General features: G+C 45.9%; 1 protein-coding gene across 1 annotated transcript in view; it reads left to right on the top strand.

Moving 5' to 3' along the window:
• Carmil1 (capping protein regulator and myosin 1 linker 1) overlaps positions 1–15,592 on the top strand; it is a 259,669-nt gene that overhangs the window by 93,280 nt on the left and 150,797 nt on the right. Inside the window, exons 3-4 of the mRNA XM_051169309.1 lie at positions 4,218–4,268; positions 8,796–8,855. Of these exons, the coding sequence (XP_051025266.1) occupies positions 4,218–4,268; positions 8,796–8,855 (111 nt within the window). The remainder of the gene's footprint in view (positions 1–4,217; positions 4,269–8,795; positions 8,856–15,592) is intronic.

Below are 15,592 nucleotides of genomic sequence, written 5' to 3'. Positions count from 1 at the left end.
CCTCTGGAGGTGTCAGCTTTGTGGAAAAATAGAGAGAGAACCAGACTTTCAATCCAAGTTTTTCTGAGGCCTAAATCAGTGTGGATACTAGAAATGTCCTCAGAAATAAGGAGGTTTGGCCATGATGGAGGTCATGCTAAATGAGGGACTTTTGGGTTGAAAGAATCTCTCATAGGCTCATCTGGTTGGACACTTGGTCCCCAGCTGGTGATGCTGTTGGAGACGACTGTGGGACCTTTAAGAGGTGGAGCCTCGCTGCGTAGGTTACTGCGAGAGGCCTGCTCTGCTCTCTTTGCTCTCTGCTTTCTATCTGTGGACACAGTGCCTCCAGTTAGCCACCTCATACTCCTCCCACAAATGGTGCCTTCCTCGCCTCAAGGGACTGTATGTATCTCCTTGAACTGTGATACCAACAAGCCCTTCTCCATTAAGTTGGTTCTTACAAGGCATATGGTTACACCATATCCCCAAATGCTTGAGGTTGGCTGTTCCCATGTAGGTGGCCTCCATGCCTGTGCCTGCAAGTCCTCTGGGGCTACATCTTGGAGCAGTTTAGCTACTGTATGAACAGGGATTCCCAGGTATCTGGAGCCTCATTTATAGACTCTGTCAATGAAGGAAGAGGCATGATTCAGAGTGGTAGCACCTGCAGTGTTTAGTCTTGTTTCCACATATGAGGACCCACTGGGTCCTCTGGCTGCCAGTCCTGGGAAAGAGTGGGTTGGTGCTGAAAGATCTACTCCACTTCACTTCTGCTCTGTTACAGCTTTTCTTAGAACTGCCATATGACTCTAGAGACTGGAGCCACCTCCCAGAAGCCTGGGCTCTCTCATGGATGAGTCTCTTCTCAAAGGACTTATTTTGAACTGTGTCCGACTTCAAAAGGACGCTGTGTATGTATACAGCATGGCCACAAATCCTTGTGCAGGTAGAAAGTTAACATCCGGGGCTGCAGGCTGTGACCCTGATAATTCCAAGGTAAAGGCAGAATGATCATTAGAAATTGACGTGTCAGGGGCTGGAGAGATGGCTCAGTGGTTAAGAGGCCATGAGTTCAATTCCCAGCAACCACATGGTGACTCACAACCATCTATAATATGATCTGATGCCCTCCTCTGGCTGCAGGTGTACATGCAGGCCGAGCACTGTATACATAATAGTAAATAAATAAATAAATCTTAAAAAAAAAAAAAAGAAATTGACATGTCTTCCTGTGGACAAGAAATGGTCCTTACTCAAACGGGACTATGTGGCTCTTTCCCCTTTCCATCTCTTTTGTGTTTAAATGCACTAATACTACAGAATACCCAGCCCATGGCCTTCAGAAATACCTCCTGATGGCACTGTGGAAGGGACATGCCAGGAGAGGACCCACTGTGACCTCGGGGGATGGTGGAGGGTGGTCTTTGTCCCTGCGAATAGCCACAGGGTAGGAAGGCTAGCGGTGCCATGTGCTGCCATGTTTCGGTTGCTTAAGTGTGTGTTTTGAGATTAGTTTTTAAGACTTATTAATTAGGTGCACACAGGGGACCTTGTAAGTGCTTAATTACCCATGTGCTCATTGTATGATGATGTCCAAAGGCATCTTTTCATTTTCACTCATGGTTTGTTCACATTTGTGGGCAAATGTTGGAGATGAAATAATCTCCTGGAAGGCAGTGTTTCTTCTGTGATTATTGGTGTCTGGTTTTTGTTTTTTGTTTTTTGTTTGTTGTTGTTGTTGTTTTTCCCGGAAGACATAAAGAAGAGCAGGGTCTGCAGTGACTCTTTAGAGAAGGGCTGGGGAAGAAAGGGCGGAAGCAGGAGCAGGGAGCAGAGGGAAGAAGGTTGGAGCAAGACTTGAAGAGACCTGGCATTGACGGAGAGAGGATTTGATGGGGAAAGTGGGGAGACAGTGATGAGAGATGAAGACTGAGAGATTTCCGTCTAGTCCCGGGAAAGCAGACCATGACAGAGACCAAGCCATGACCAGAGAGATGGCGCAAGGGAAGGCAGTCTGGCTCACCAATAGGAGCTCAACCTTTTTCTGAGGCCACCACTTACCCCTCTGGCTGCTGATGACCCATGTATCCGTTTGCTTCGTAAAGCTTTAATGTTCTGTGACTTGTTTGTGGTTCTATGTGTGCCACTTCCGGAGGCCCTTTAGGGGAAAGATTAACATCTGAGGGTGTAGCAGGAAGCACCCTAGAAGCATAGGCAAAGCATCTGGGTTAGAAGTCCAGTGGTCATGTGCTGCCACGATGCTGTGGGAAAGTAGGAAGTGTGGTGGGGCAGAGCTGCTCACCAGATATCAACCAGGAAGCAGAAAGGGAGGTGAAGGAGGCAGCACCAGGATCACAGAGAGAGCCAACGCTGTGAGAGGTGGATGATCTTTGTCTGCCCCGGCTACTCGTGCTCAGAACGGGAATAATGATAGCCTTTCTCCCATAGCTAAACACAGGCGCATATCAGTGTGCACAACAAGAGTTGGCTCATCAAAGGATCCAGGTGTTGGTACCCTGGCTCTCTCCGCTTTTTATGCTTCCTGCTTACCAGGAGGTGGCTGCAGCTGTGCTCCACCCTGCCCTTCCTGCTATGCTGCTCTGCCTCATCATAGGCTCAGACGAAACAAACTCAAGTGGTCTTGGGCTGCCCTCTGGAGCCGCCAGCCAAACAAAATAATGCCTCCTCTTAAGTTATTTCTCTCAGGCTCTCTGCATCCCACATTCATTCTCATCACCAGCCGTGCTGCCTGCACTTACTTTGCCAGTTTTCTTGTTTTATTGCTTTGCTTCTTTGCCTGGCCTCCAGGGACTGCGATCGACTCAGCTTATCAACCCTTCGAATGTAAACGCCTTTTGTTGGCCTTCAGTCTCAGAACTTGCTAGAGTCCTGTGGATGTGGAGCAGGCCCACTTCTCAAGCCAAGCAGGGAAGATTTTAGATGAGAACAGATCCTGTGCATCACTCTTTCCCTCTTCCTTACTACTGGAGACTGACCTAGGCCCTGGCTCATGCTGCTAGCCACACCAAGCCAACCACTGAACTATGTCACCCGCAAGTCCTGATTCGTAGCCACTGCAGTTCTATTTAAACCTAGGATTTCTAGATGAGGAACCCAAGTCTCATTTGTTAAGCCAGATCTTATTTTTATTTTGTTTTTTAAGTATATTTTATTAATTTATTCATATTACATCTCACTTGTTATCCCCTCCCTTGTATCCTCCCATTCCTCCCTCCCTCCCTCCCTCCCTCCCATTTTCCCCTTACTCTCCTCCTCTATGACTGTGACCCAGGGAGACCTCCTCCCCCTGTATATGCTCATAGGGTATCAAGTCTCTTCTTGGTAGCCTGCTATCCTTCCTCTGAGTGCCATCAGGCCTCTCCATCCATGGGACGTGGTCAAATATGGGGCACCAGAGTTCATGTGAAAGTCAGACCCCACTCTCCACTCAACTGTGAAGAATGTCCTGTCCATGATTGTAATAACTAGGAAGTTCTTCAGAAGATGAAGGAAGGCAATTCTCCTGTTGCTCTTTGCAGGGCTTTGGCTGCTCCTCTCTCTCCTTCCAAAGCTCACGAGGCCTGTGGAGATCTCTGCAAAGAGCCCAGTTAGATAATGGACAGGTACCCTGCTCAAAGCCAGGCATCAGCTTCTTTGTATTCAAGAAGGATTCTGCACGGCCCGAGAGGCTTACAGGCCATAGGACCCATGCTGTCCAGATGTCATTAGCTGATTACCAGAAAGAACATTCACTAAGATCCTGTCTAAGGAAGCAAAGTCAGAGATGGTCTCTTGGAAACTAGTCTGTTTTTTCTGCCTGTGTGTTGTGTGAGTGTGATCAGCTTGAGCCCTGATGGTGGAATACAGGAGGGCAGACGTGATGCTGCTCGTCATTGGGGAAGTGCAAGTGACAGTGAGCCCGGTCGTCCACTAAGTTTACTGTTGGTGTAGCTGACTTAGGACTCTATGCAAGATAACCCACTCAACCACTGTGATCTAGTCTCATGAGAGAGTTCACAGAACTAATTCTATAGGACCAAGAAGCTGTCCCAGGCCACTTAATCTTATATGGCAAGAGACAAGCCTCATCACAACACTGAGTCACACCCCCTGCCACAGTGGCAACAGGGAAGCTTTTAGGGTATCAGCGTCACTGGAGTCAGGCAGGTGAGATGGAAGCCCTTCCATCCATTTGATTTGTGGTACTGATGCCACCATCTGCTTTTGTGTTGCAGGTGCTCACATCATGCCGAGCCTTCCTGCTGTCAGCGCGCATCCCCACCAAGGTAAGCAGTGATGAGTTCTCCTTCTGAGATGGATTGGCAGACACAGTCAGTGCACATCCATGTCGCACTCTGGTCCATATCCACAGATGCTCAAAGGAAGGGACGTCCGATCTTTGACGTTTTGGTATGTTCTGCAGTGCATGCTGCCTGCAGGGCGGATAAGCCTCCTGTTACCGTACACATGCGTTCACAGATCCGTTACACAGACCTGTAGCATTACGGCTGCTGATGTGTCTAGGATTGCCTTAGCACACATGTTTTCTTTCGTTCCTCTCCGCAGTGCCCCTAGAGGTTGTCATGAAGGATGTTTTTCATTTTCTTTCAACTCTGTTGTGTAAAGGCATTCCAAGAAAAATGGTGGAACGTTTTGTGTTCCATGTCCCCAGGCTCTGCGCCCCAGTCATTTTTCTCCCTCAGTTGTGCCGTGTCAAGTCTCTTTTCATATTTGCTTCAGCTCAGTAGTAGCAGCTTTTTCCAGCCTGGGTTTGACACATGAGAAATAGTCCTCATGATGCTAAAGGGTGCAATGTAGGGCTGAGCTCTGTAGCCCTCTCCAGTCTTCCTGTGAACGAAGAACACTTGAAACCCTCCTCTAGCCCCTCTCCTCTCCCTTCCACCACTCTGCCCTCTCCTGCCCTCTCCTCTTCTTCCCTCCTTCCCCTCTTTCCCTCTCTTCCTCTTCTCCTTCTCTTCCCCTTCCCTCCTGTCTTGTTCCATTTCCTCCATTTCCTTTTCTACCCTCCCTTCTTTTTTTCTCTTCTCCCATTAACCTCCTCTCCCTCTTACCCTACTCCTCCCTCCCTTCCCCTTTCCTGTCTTTCCTTTTCAACCCTCCCCTCCCCCTTTTCTTTTCTTCCCCCTTTCCTTGCCCCCCCCCCTTCTACTTCCTCTTCCTTTTCCCTTTTTCCTCCCTCTTCCCATTTTCTTTCCTTAGCTTCTTACTTTGGCCCCAGACTCCCTATGTGCCACAGGCTGACCTTGAACTCCCAACAGTCCTGCTTTCTCAGCTTCCCAGGTGTGAGTCACATACTAAGCTGCAAGTTTGAACTCTTACTAGCTTCTCTAAGGAAAGAAACTTTAGGTCCCAACCCTTTGGACGTGTAAAGCAACACATGGTCACTGTGTTATAAATTAAACCCTTATTACGGCAGTGATGAGGTTGGCCTAAACTCTAAAATACTTAAGGCAGAGCTGGTGTGGTATTGCACCCCAGTAATATGAGACAGGAGGATCTTGTATTCCAGGCCAGCCTGGACTACATAGTAAACCTTAAAACAGGACAGGGGTGGGGTACATATAGGAAGGCAGTATGCAACAAAGCTAATGCTGCCTTATTGCAGAGGGAGATATTTTGGGCTTGAAAAAAACCTGCTTGCCCTTATGTAGGGAAGGCTCTAAGGCTGAGTGTGGTGGTTCATGCATGCGATTCTAGCACTAGCCTGGTAGAGGCAGGAGTCATCCTCAGCTATATAATGAATTCTAGGCTAACCTGGCCTACATCATAGTGGGTTCAAGGCCAGCCTGGACAACATGAGAGCTGTTGGCTAGAAAAGAGGAAGAGAAGACTTCTGGGTAATATTTGTGTAAATATGTCAAATATATAGACACATGCACACAATTGAGTCACATGTCTCAGATCACTCAGGAAGAAATAGCTAGGCAGGACAACACACCCCTATAATTCCAGTGTTTGGAGAGTTGGAGACAGGAGGACTGGTGTGAATTCGAGGCACTCCTGGGCTATATGGTGAGCACCAGCTAGCTTAAAAAAAAGAATAGGAGAGGAATGGTGGGTGGGGGAAAGTGGTGTGGTGCTGGGGATTGAACCAACTGAGTTCCACCCAGCCCTACCTTATGCATCCCTAATAACAACCACGGCTCTGAGTGAGGCCAGGTTTGGCCTTTCATCCTTTATTGAACATTGGGCCTTTTCTACCTCCTGTTGGTTCATCGAAGATGAGGTTCTTCTTCAAGGACCACCTGCAGTATCTCCAGGCTTCCCTGGGTCTACTAGCCTAGCAGATGTTTGGGCATAATGTAAGTATCTTAAATGCGGCCCAGTCTCGAAAGACACAGTCACAAAAGTGGCAGGTTCCCACCGGGTGACTGACAGCAGCTCAGAGGCAGTGTTCATGGCTGTGCACCCACTCAGCATCATTGGATTCAATGACAGCTGAGGGTCCACGGTGGGCTCTTTATGTAGCAGTTATGTCAGGTACTTTAAATGAGAGGTTTTCTCTACAGCAACAGATATTGAGTATATAAGAAGGGAGGGCCTGAGAGATATTAGATGCCAATGGAAGTGAATTATTGAGAAAATTGACACCTTGAAGACTACACAGTTGTTACTACACACAGAGATGGGGTAAGATGCATAATCTAGCACAGGCCCGTCCTCACCTACAAAGCAGGTACCTTTAAATGCTCTTTTTATCTTACTTTATTTATTTTATTTTATTTTATTTATTTATTTATTTATTTTGAGACAGGATCTCTTGTAGCTCAGGCTGGTCTCAGAACTCCTCATCCATCTGTCTCTACCTCCTGAATGCTGAGATGACAGGCACAAAACAGCATACCTGGTTGATGTGGTGCTGGGAATCGAACTCAGTGCTTTGTGCAGATGTGATAAGCACTTTGCCAACTGAGCCACATCCTTGGCCCCATGTTATGTATTTCAAAGGGTATTTTTATTGGAAGCCAGAAGCCCTGCCATGCCAGTAGCTTGACTTAAATAAAAATTTTAGCTCTGGAAAAAAAAAAAAATAAGAGTGGAATGTCAAAACACATTTATATATTTTTAAGCAATACAGGTAGGCAAGTATGCCTTTTTAGGACACTGTTTTCTGCTATACTTTAAAAAATTTAACCCAGACATAGATCTTGGTAATATTAGGTACAGAATTCACTGCAATTGAATGTTTCAAAATATGTGCCTATAAAGGTGCATGTAGCTCATAGAAGAAAACACTTCTTATTCCCCTTTGGGTTTCCAGTGTGGCATGTAGTAGGCTGTTTGGAAGTGTTGACTATGTGAATATGAAAGAATAAGTTTATTCATTCTCATATACTAGCCCCTCCAGCTAAGTCTTGCTATATAGCCCAACTGGCCCTGAACTCATGGTAATCCTCCTGCCTCCACCTCCTAAGTTCTGGGATTACAGACATCAGCCACCACACCAAGTTCTAGCTCCAGACATCACTGTCCCTCAGAGGGCTTAACTCCGAGACTGTCTGCTTTAATATTTTGTGTACTTGTATGCCTCGGTACAGCATGCCAGCAGGGGGCAGGGTTCAGACCCTGTGGGTTGAGTCTGTGCTTGCTCCTTAAGCATGACAGCTGGCCCTCTTCTCCACTGGTGTCACATCTGTGGATTCTATTTATATGGATCCAAACTATGTGAAAACAGAGTGCTTCCCAGCAGACGTTTTCTCTTCATTCTCCCCAGGCAGCAGGACACTGCTGTTTACTCCGCACCCCATTGTACTAGGCTTCTGGGAGCTGTAAAGGGTGTATGTAAGCATGCATAGAATGCCCTGGTGTTAGGGATTTCACGTCTGCAGATCGTGGTGCCCTTGGGCCTTCTAGAGTTTTCCCCACTGAGGTACCAAAGGATGTACACGTGCCTCTAGATTTAATGTAAAATGGGCCCCACAGATGATCCAGTCATCTTCCGCTGTCTTCCAGGCTCATATCCTGTGGCTGTTTGGTGTAAGTGAGATGAAAGACTGCAAAACTAGGGGAAAGGTTAGTGATCATAGACAGATGAAGAAACCTACTACAGTCTGGAGAGTGTTTAGAACAGAAAGGGGATGGCCACAGGAGAAGAAATGAAGGGAGGCCTCTTTACTTCAAAGGAGGCAGCTGAATGGTAGGGGTCTGGCTTGCACATTCTGGGTTTTGTGCTTAGCATCATAAAATAAAAATAAATAAATAAAATATAGAAGAAATAATTTATGAAAACACAAAGGAAGAGTAGCATTATTTAACTATATACATGCCATTGAACATAGTTTAAAATTAACAAATATTATATTCATCCAAATCCACCTAAAATGGGAATTTTATAGATGTTAGGGATGAAGGTGATTTCAGTGAGTGATTGGAGTATGGCACAAAGAGGATGGTAAAAACTTAGAAGAAAGCCAAGCCATGCAGACTGAGGCTTTCTGAAGCAGCATTGTAGAGAAAGGGGGAAATGTGTATTTGGTGTCTTGGTTTCTGTAGGCATTTGCCATTGTATACACAGTGGAGTAGAGTGCGGCCTTTCATTTGGTTTGGGCCTTGATGGACTCGGTGATGACGCTTCCTCTCTTCTGTTTGTGAGGCAGGGACTGCCTCCCTTGAGATAAGATGAACCTCGGCTCTGTCATGATGGACAGAGGTTGCCAAGCAGCCTGTCCTCAGCAGATGCACACGCCTCACTTGGCCGTGGGGTATTCTGATTATAGCATGTTTTGAACCTAAATGATACTCTTTGAAGCTCTCATTACAGGTCTCTGCTTCCCCTCTCCCCCTCATTCTAGCTCGACTTAACCTTCAGCTATCTCGAGATACACGGAGTCATCTGCCACAAGCCCGCTCAGGTGAGTGTGAGCTCTAAGAGCCTGTCACTGCGAGGTCACGTCAGCAAAGAATTTTAGGAAGGAGAGACTGCAGAGGCTGTGTGGGTCGGGAGCTCATTCTGATAAGAAAAATGGTAACCGAAAGATCTGATCCACTTCCGTGCCAGCTGCTGCTGTGCGCCTACCTAGCCCATTTGACTTGTCATATGACAGATATTAACAGCAAAGCTTCATGGCTCTTAAAGTGGTATGTAAAGTACGCCTCACTTCAGACAAGGCTGGCCTCAAGTTCTCAGCAATCCTCCTGCCTCAGCCGCCTAAATGCGGGGAGCCCAGGTGTGAGCCACGTGCCTGGCTGTATGAAAACCTTCCTTAGAAGGAAGTGATAAGTGATTCCCTTCTGGTGCTTCAGAGCTGATTAAAAATAGTTTTCGTTTTAGCTATACGTTGCCGCAGTGAAGTGTAAAATTTCGATAACTGCTGGCATATGTACACCCACGAAACCGTTAGCACAACCAGGATACTGAATCTATTCATCACCTCCCATCCTGTTTCCATCTGTGATCTCCTGCAGGCACCTGCTTTCTGCCACCACAGAGCAGGTCACACTTTAGAACATTTCATATGGATGGAGTCATGCAGTTTGCAGTCTTGCCTTCCTCTTTTAGTTGAACTATTTTGAGGTGGATTCATTGTATGTCTCAGGGACGTTACCTCATGTTACCGAAGGGTATGCTGCCTCATGGATATGTCAGTCTGTCTGCCTTCTGACCTGGTGATGGCAGTGTGATGTTTTCAGTTTTGACTGCATCAGGTACACCTGCTATCAACACATAGGCTCAAGTCTTTGGACATGTACGTGTAGGTCCTTGCCAGTGTCATGGCCAGCAGGGAAAGATCTGGTGTAGCCAACAGTGGGCCAATCATCTGGAGTCTGACACCAGGTCATTTACTTTAGCCATATTTAAGCGCAGCACAATTTTGGAGAAAAGTTTTCTGATAACAACTGACTCAGTCCCATGTGCACAACAAAGCTTAATAATTGTTTATATTGAAACCTTTTGAAGATGGCTTCTATTGACTCAGAAACAATGCTCAAGATAAGGGTGTAGGGAGGATGACCGCAGTAAACACAATGCCCGTGGAAATCAAGATTGGCGTGGCTCTAAGATTATGTCAAAGTTACTTAAGGTGTTGTAAAGTACAAGTGGCATCTCTCCTAAGGAGGCATTTTGTGGACTAAGCAACAACACTCAAGATTTCTGGGGAGAAAGTCGGGGCTAGCCAAACATAATATTCTGGGGGATACAGCTGTAGCTGGGCCCTACAGATGGCAGAGGATCACCAGGCTATAAACTACACCCTCTCCCAGCATGCTGGGTGGAAGACCAGCAAACATCTTCCACTGAAGAGACAAGCCTGTGCGTTTACTTTCCTGGGGTTTCCTGTGCTATCTCTGTGCAGAAGGACCTCTTACCCGCTACACACGTGCTTGCGTTTGCCATGGGCACATGGCGTGGTAGAGTGGCAGGCTCCTGCGGTAGGGGTGTTCCGTGTTGAGTTCTGTCAACCCGCCCCCGCAGAAGGTGGCTCTGTTTTGGGTTGTTGCCAACAGTGTGCCAGGGACTTCTTTTATACCCCTCTCACCGCAGGGAAGGCCTCTTTTATTTTAGCCCTTTTAACGAGTATGTAGGTTTTTTTAATTTCTCTTCCAAATTTGTGAACAGTATTCTCAAGACGTCATCGACATTGGCATTTTGGTCTTATATTCTGCTCACCTTACTGTTCTCACCTGGTGGAGCCAGCGTTTGTTTCCTATAGAGATGGTGTCCTCACTGGTGTGGCTATGGATAGCTGTAGCTTTTCTTGTCTTTACTCCTGAATTTAATAGTTCCCTACACATCTTTCTTAAGAATTCAGCACAGTGACTTCTTTTTACCTAGGACATTCCCCAGAGTTGTTTTGCAGTGAGCTACCTTGTAGAAAGAGGGACCGTTTCTCTGTGAAAGACCAGGCTAACTTATCATTTCCCGTGAAAATGGAAAACGGCACAGACACAATGGCTCCTGTACTGCGTGTGTGCAGGCATCTGCTGGAATGCCTCCATGTCACTCTCGGGAGCACTGGGCTCTGGGGAGTCTATCATCGTGCCCCATGCCTCTTTGTGTGATGCTATTCATTAACGTTGTGAACAAGCAGAGTACTGGCTCCAGCCAGCATCTGTGGAACAGAAACAGGCCAAGCCACTGGCTTCCCGGGAGGGTAGAAGCACATCTCAGGCGTTCAGATCACCTCAGCCAGCACCACCAGGACAATGCTGAAGAGAAGTGGCCCGACCAGGTGCTCCTGCCTCCTTCCTACTCTCTAAGGGAGATTCATTCTGCCACCGTGAAGTATGACATTGGCTATAGGTTCGTTCAGGGAATGAGTGTTACCTAGATAGGGGCATTCCTTTCTATTCCTAGTGAGTTTTTATCAGGACCAGTGTTGTGTTTTGTCTAGTGTTTATCTCTATTTCCAGAGAAGCGCTTTTGCAATGCTGTTTGAGACACTAACTTGCCATTTTCTTTTCTCTTTTCCTCCTCCAATCAGTGTTAGCTTGGTTGTGGAATTACCCTATGAACTGGGAAGTAGTCTCTGTTCCATATCTCTTTTTTAAGAACAGAGCTAGTGTTAACTCTTCCCTAGATATTTGGAGGTTGTCTATGCTCTGAGGTGACGTCATCATTCCCCGATGGCTCAGGGCGTCCACTTGTGGCATCTGTAGAAATGATTTTTGATATTGACAGTTTGGTGCCCTCTTCCTCTTTGTATTAGTTGTGTTAGACATTTATTGATCATCTCAAAAAACTTGTTTTCTGCCTGAATTGCTTTTTCTGTCACATTGATTCTTTCTCTGATCTTTATTTTTATAAGTGATTGTTTTACCTCTTAACAGCATATGTGTGTTTAGGTTGTTGCTAATGCTCTTAAAAAGAAACCATCAAAACTGTCATTTATGACAGCTGAGATTACATACAAATCCTTGGAATTTTTCCATAGTTCAGCTAAGAGTAGTATTTTGTCATTCACCAGAAACTAGAGTTTGAAAAAAAAAATAACAGCAACATATGTTTGCCCAAATGGCCAAACATACGTAGGAGTGAGTCATCATTCATGAGCAATGGGATGGTGATGTCATCCTAGCCTGGTCTCTATTGAGGAATGTCTGTTTATGATTCAGGGCTTGGGATGGGAGCAGAGGGCATTAGTGAATGTTAATGCCAAGTTTATATTGAAAGGATGGTTCAACTGTGATATTTAATTACGAAAAATATGTTGACACAGCAAGATGAGGTTTCCCCTGTGGCTGCAGGAGTTGGCTGTTCCATAGTCTGTAGTCTTGGTTTATCAACTACTTAGAAGACCTGGGTAGGCAGCTTTCTGCTTCAGCCACAGAGTTTTTCTATCACACGGAGTCTCTGACATGCAGGCTTAGAGTTCTTGTGAGCGCCACTCAGTGGCGGGTGCTTGGGAGATGGATTGAGAGTGAAACAATGACCACGGATCTGTAGTCACACAGTCTAGACGACAGTCCCCATTCCTCAGTGCTGCTCAAGTCCTGCTGTGTGTCACACCAGTGGCCTCTAGCCTGTTTACAAAGTACACATGCCCAGTCAGCAGCCTGTCACAGTCTCTCCCTGTCACATCACACCCTCCCACCCTTTGCATGTATGCCCACAAACACAACATTTAGAGCGGTCATGATTCATAAATCTGAGCACTTTGTTTGAAATCACGTACACGATCTGATTATCTGTGCTCTGAAGACGGAGACCCAGTATCCCCTGTGACCCCAAGGGAGGATCAGTAACTCGAGAGCCTCACATCCTGAGTCTCTAGTTGATGTGCAGTCATGAGGACAAGGACATCTGCTGGTTGCAATCACAGTCTAGCCATTGGTTTTTGGGTAAAGATTTTATTTCTATTAGAGAGGAAGGGAGGGAGGGAGGAGGGTATATATGTGTGTGTGTGTGTGTGTGTGTGTGTGTGTGTGTGTGTGTATGTATATATGTATATGTATATATATAAGCATATATATACATATATATATGAATGCTCACATATGCAGATGCTGGCTGGATGCTAGAAGAGGGCATCAGATCCCCTCAAGCTGGGGTGCCTGGTGGTGATGAAGTGGGTGCCAGAAACCAAGCTGGGTCCTGTGGAAGAGCGGCACGTGCTCATAACCGACACTCTTATCTTTTCATTCCCTACAATATAACCTTGATTATGAATTCTTGCTAACATTTTGGGGTTATTAAACTTTTGTCTTTGCTATTTTTACCGTTGACGTGTGCTTTATTGGTTCAGATAAAATGCTCGGAACAGAATGTAGTGGCCTGAGTATGAGTGAATAAACATGCTACCGAGTTAGTGATGTTTGCTTTACTCACTGCTTCTTTCCTTTTCTTTGTGGAAACATGGGGTGCGGAAATCTCATTTTCAAGTCTTGATAATGTCATCACGCTCTTGGTGCTTGTGGTCTCACACCTTTCTATACTGTGGAATTTTTACATTTTTATCTGCAGCTTAACAGCTGCTATTGTTATTATAGTTGTTGCTGTTGTTGTTATTATTATTATTGTTATTATTATTATCTTCCTCCTCCTCCTCATCTTCAAACTAAAATCTTTGCTCTGTCATAGTAACCCAGGTAAGCCAACTTCTGCTTGTTTCTGTTAAAGGAAACAAACCACCCCATAAGTTTACTGACTGTGGTTTAGTAAAAAATATTGCCTATTGCTGGACCCAGTAAATTAGGTCTGTAATCTAGGCTACTAGATGCTGAGGCAGGTGGATGGCAAATTCAAGACCCATCAATGCTACAGAGTGAGTTCAAATTGAGCTCAAGCAATTTAATGGGATCCTGTCTCAAAATGGAAAAGAGAAAAGAGGGGGAGGGGGACGTACAGCAGTCCATAGGACGCTTGCACTGGTGCCGTGATCAGGGAAAGAGACAATGGCTTGCCATCGCTGGTGATTTTAACTAAGGGCCTGCAGATCAACCCTAGAACCTTGTGCACACTAGGCAAGCACTTTCCCAGTTACTGTAGAGGTTTTGAGTTCTGCCCTAGGAGGCATTCGAACATTCTGTTTCTGCTCAGCCCAGAGCAGAAGGAAGCCAACGTGTGACAGACAGCTTATTTTGTTGAGGCCATGGTGTGTTGGGGGGTTCCATCTTGGTGACTTCGTTGCAGACTTTACATTATGCAGCGGTGTTGGCGTCTCCAGCAGGGCTTTGCAAGTACCTTCATGTCAGGTTGGACTTGAAGGCTGATTTCTTCCCCCACCTGTTGCCCTTTCTCTTTCCTGTCATCCTATTCAGTCCTGCGTAATTAGGGATGATTATGTGTGAAGATCAGGGGGAATTAGAATAGGCTAATTATGAATCACTTGCACCCAGACCGTGATCTGAATAGAAGTGAGGGATGTGAAAGGACTGCCACAGACAAATATATCACCAAGGGTTGGGGGTATGTGTCAAGTGCAGGCGCACATGGCCTCCCACATGATCTGGCTATAGGAATGAGTGTCTGTACGTGAGGCAAAGTAACCCAGTGTTCAGCAGCAGGCTTCCCGGACACAGTGGGGTCTGGTCCCAGCTTTCCTGTGAAGTTGGGCTGCTGCCTTGTTCTGGGGTTCACATATCACCTGGACCACTGTGTACAGGGCAGGCTTGGAGTTAGCCTAGAGAATTAGCTTCCTCCCACCTCTCCTGCTTCCCCTTCCTACTTCCTTCCCTCTCTCTCATTCTTTGTTTCCGCCTGGCCTTTCCATGTATATCCCAAGCTGACCTGAACTTACAGTGGATCCTTCAGTGTCAGCCTTGAGCGTGTCCAGATTACAGGTGTGCACTACCGTGCTTGAATCTTTCTTCTTAATCTTATTAATTCTGTAGTTTATTCATGGCTGTAGGTGTATATGTGTGTGTGCACTCACGTACTCAAAAGTGTGCATGTATTCTACCATACATATATGGAAGTCAGAGGACAACATTGGGAGTTGGGATCGCCAATACCTTTAAGTACTGAGCAATCTCATTGGCATTCTTTCCCTCCGTTTTTTCTCCTTCCTTCCTTCCTTCCTTCCTTCCTTCCTTCCTTCCTTCCTTTCATTTTTCTTCTTTCTTCCCTGACAAGCACCACCCCATTTCTTTCTTGAAGTGTCCCATGTTATATAGTTCAGGATGAGTTGAAACTTAGAGGATAGCCTCTCTGGCTTCAAACTCATGGTAATCCTCCTGCTTCAGCCGCCCAAATGCTGGGATTATAGGTGTTATGCCATCAGGCTAGCTTCTGCTATCAATTTTTTGAAGACTGTGTTGAGAGTTAAAACTGACGCTCCTCCTCGCCCCCTTGCTCCGTGGCATGGAGTGCTATCCCTCTGAAGTGTTGGTGAAAAAGCTTTGTAACAAGTACCGTGAGGATCAGTAACTGGATCTCATCATTTCAGTGTGGTCCCCATTTCTTTCCTCTTCCACAAGAATATATCATTTAGATTATTATTTTCCATTTGGCTAATTTTACAGAAATCCAAAGCAAACTGTGAGAGCATTGCTTTGTTACTCTCCCTGGATAATTGCACATGGACTCCATTTCCCTTTTATACACATTTAAATGACAACAGGGAGCAAAAATGTTCAGGATGTTTTGATATTGTGACAGTCCCAAAGGACTCCATTGTGTATGGCTGTTTAGAGAGTTAAGATAATGCCA

This window comes from Acomys russatus, chromosome 3 (assembly GCF_903995435.1).
Source record: "Acomys russatus chromosome 3, mAcoRus1.1, whole genome shotgun sequence".
Taxonomy (NCBI): Eukaryota; Metazoa; Chordata; class Mammalia; order Rodentia; family Muridae; genus Acomys; species Acomys russatus.
Note: the sequence above shows the minus strand (reverse complement) of the source record. Positions and strands in the feature narration are given on the sequence as shown.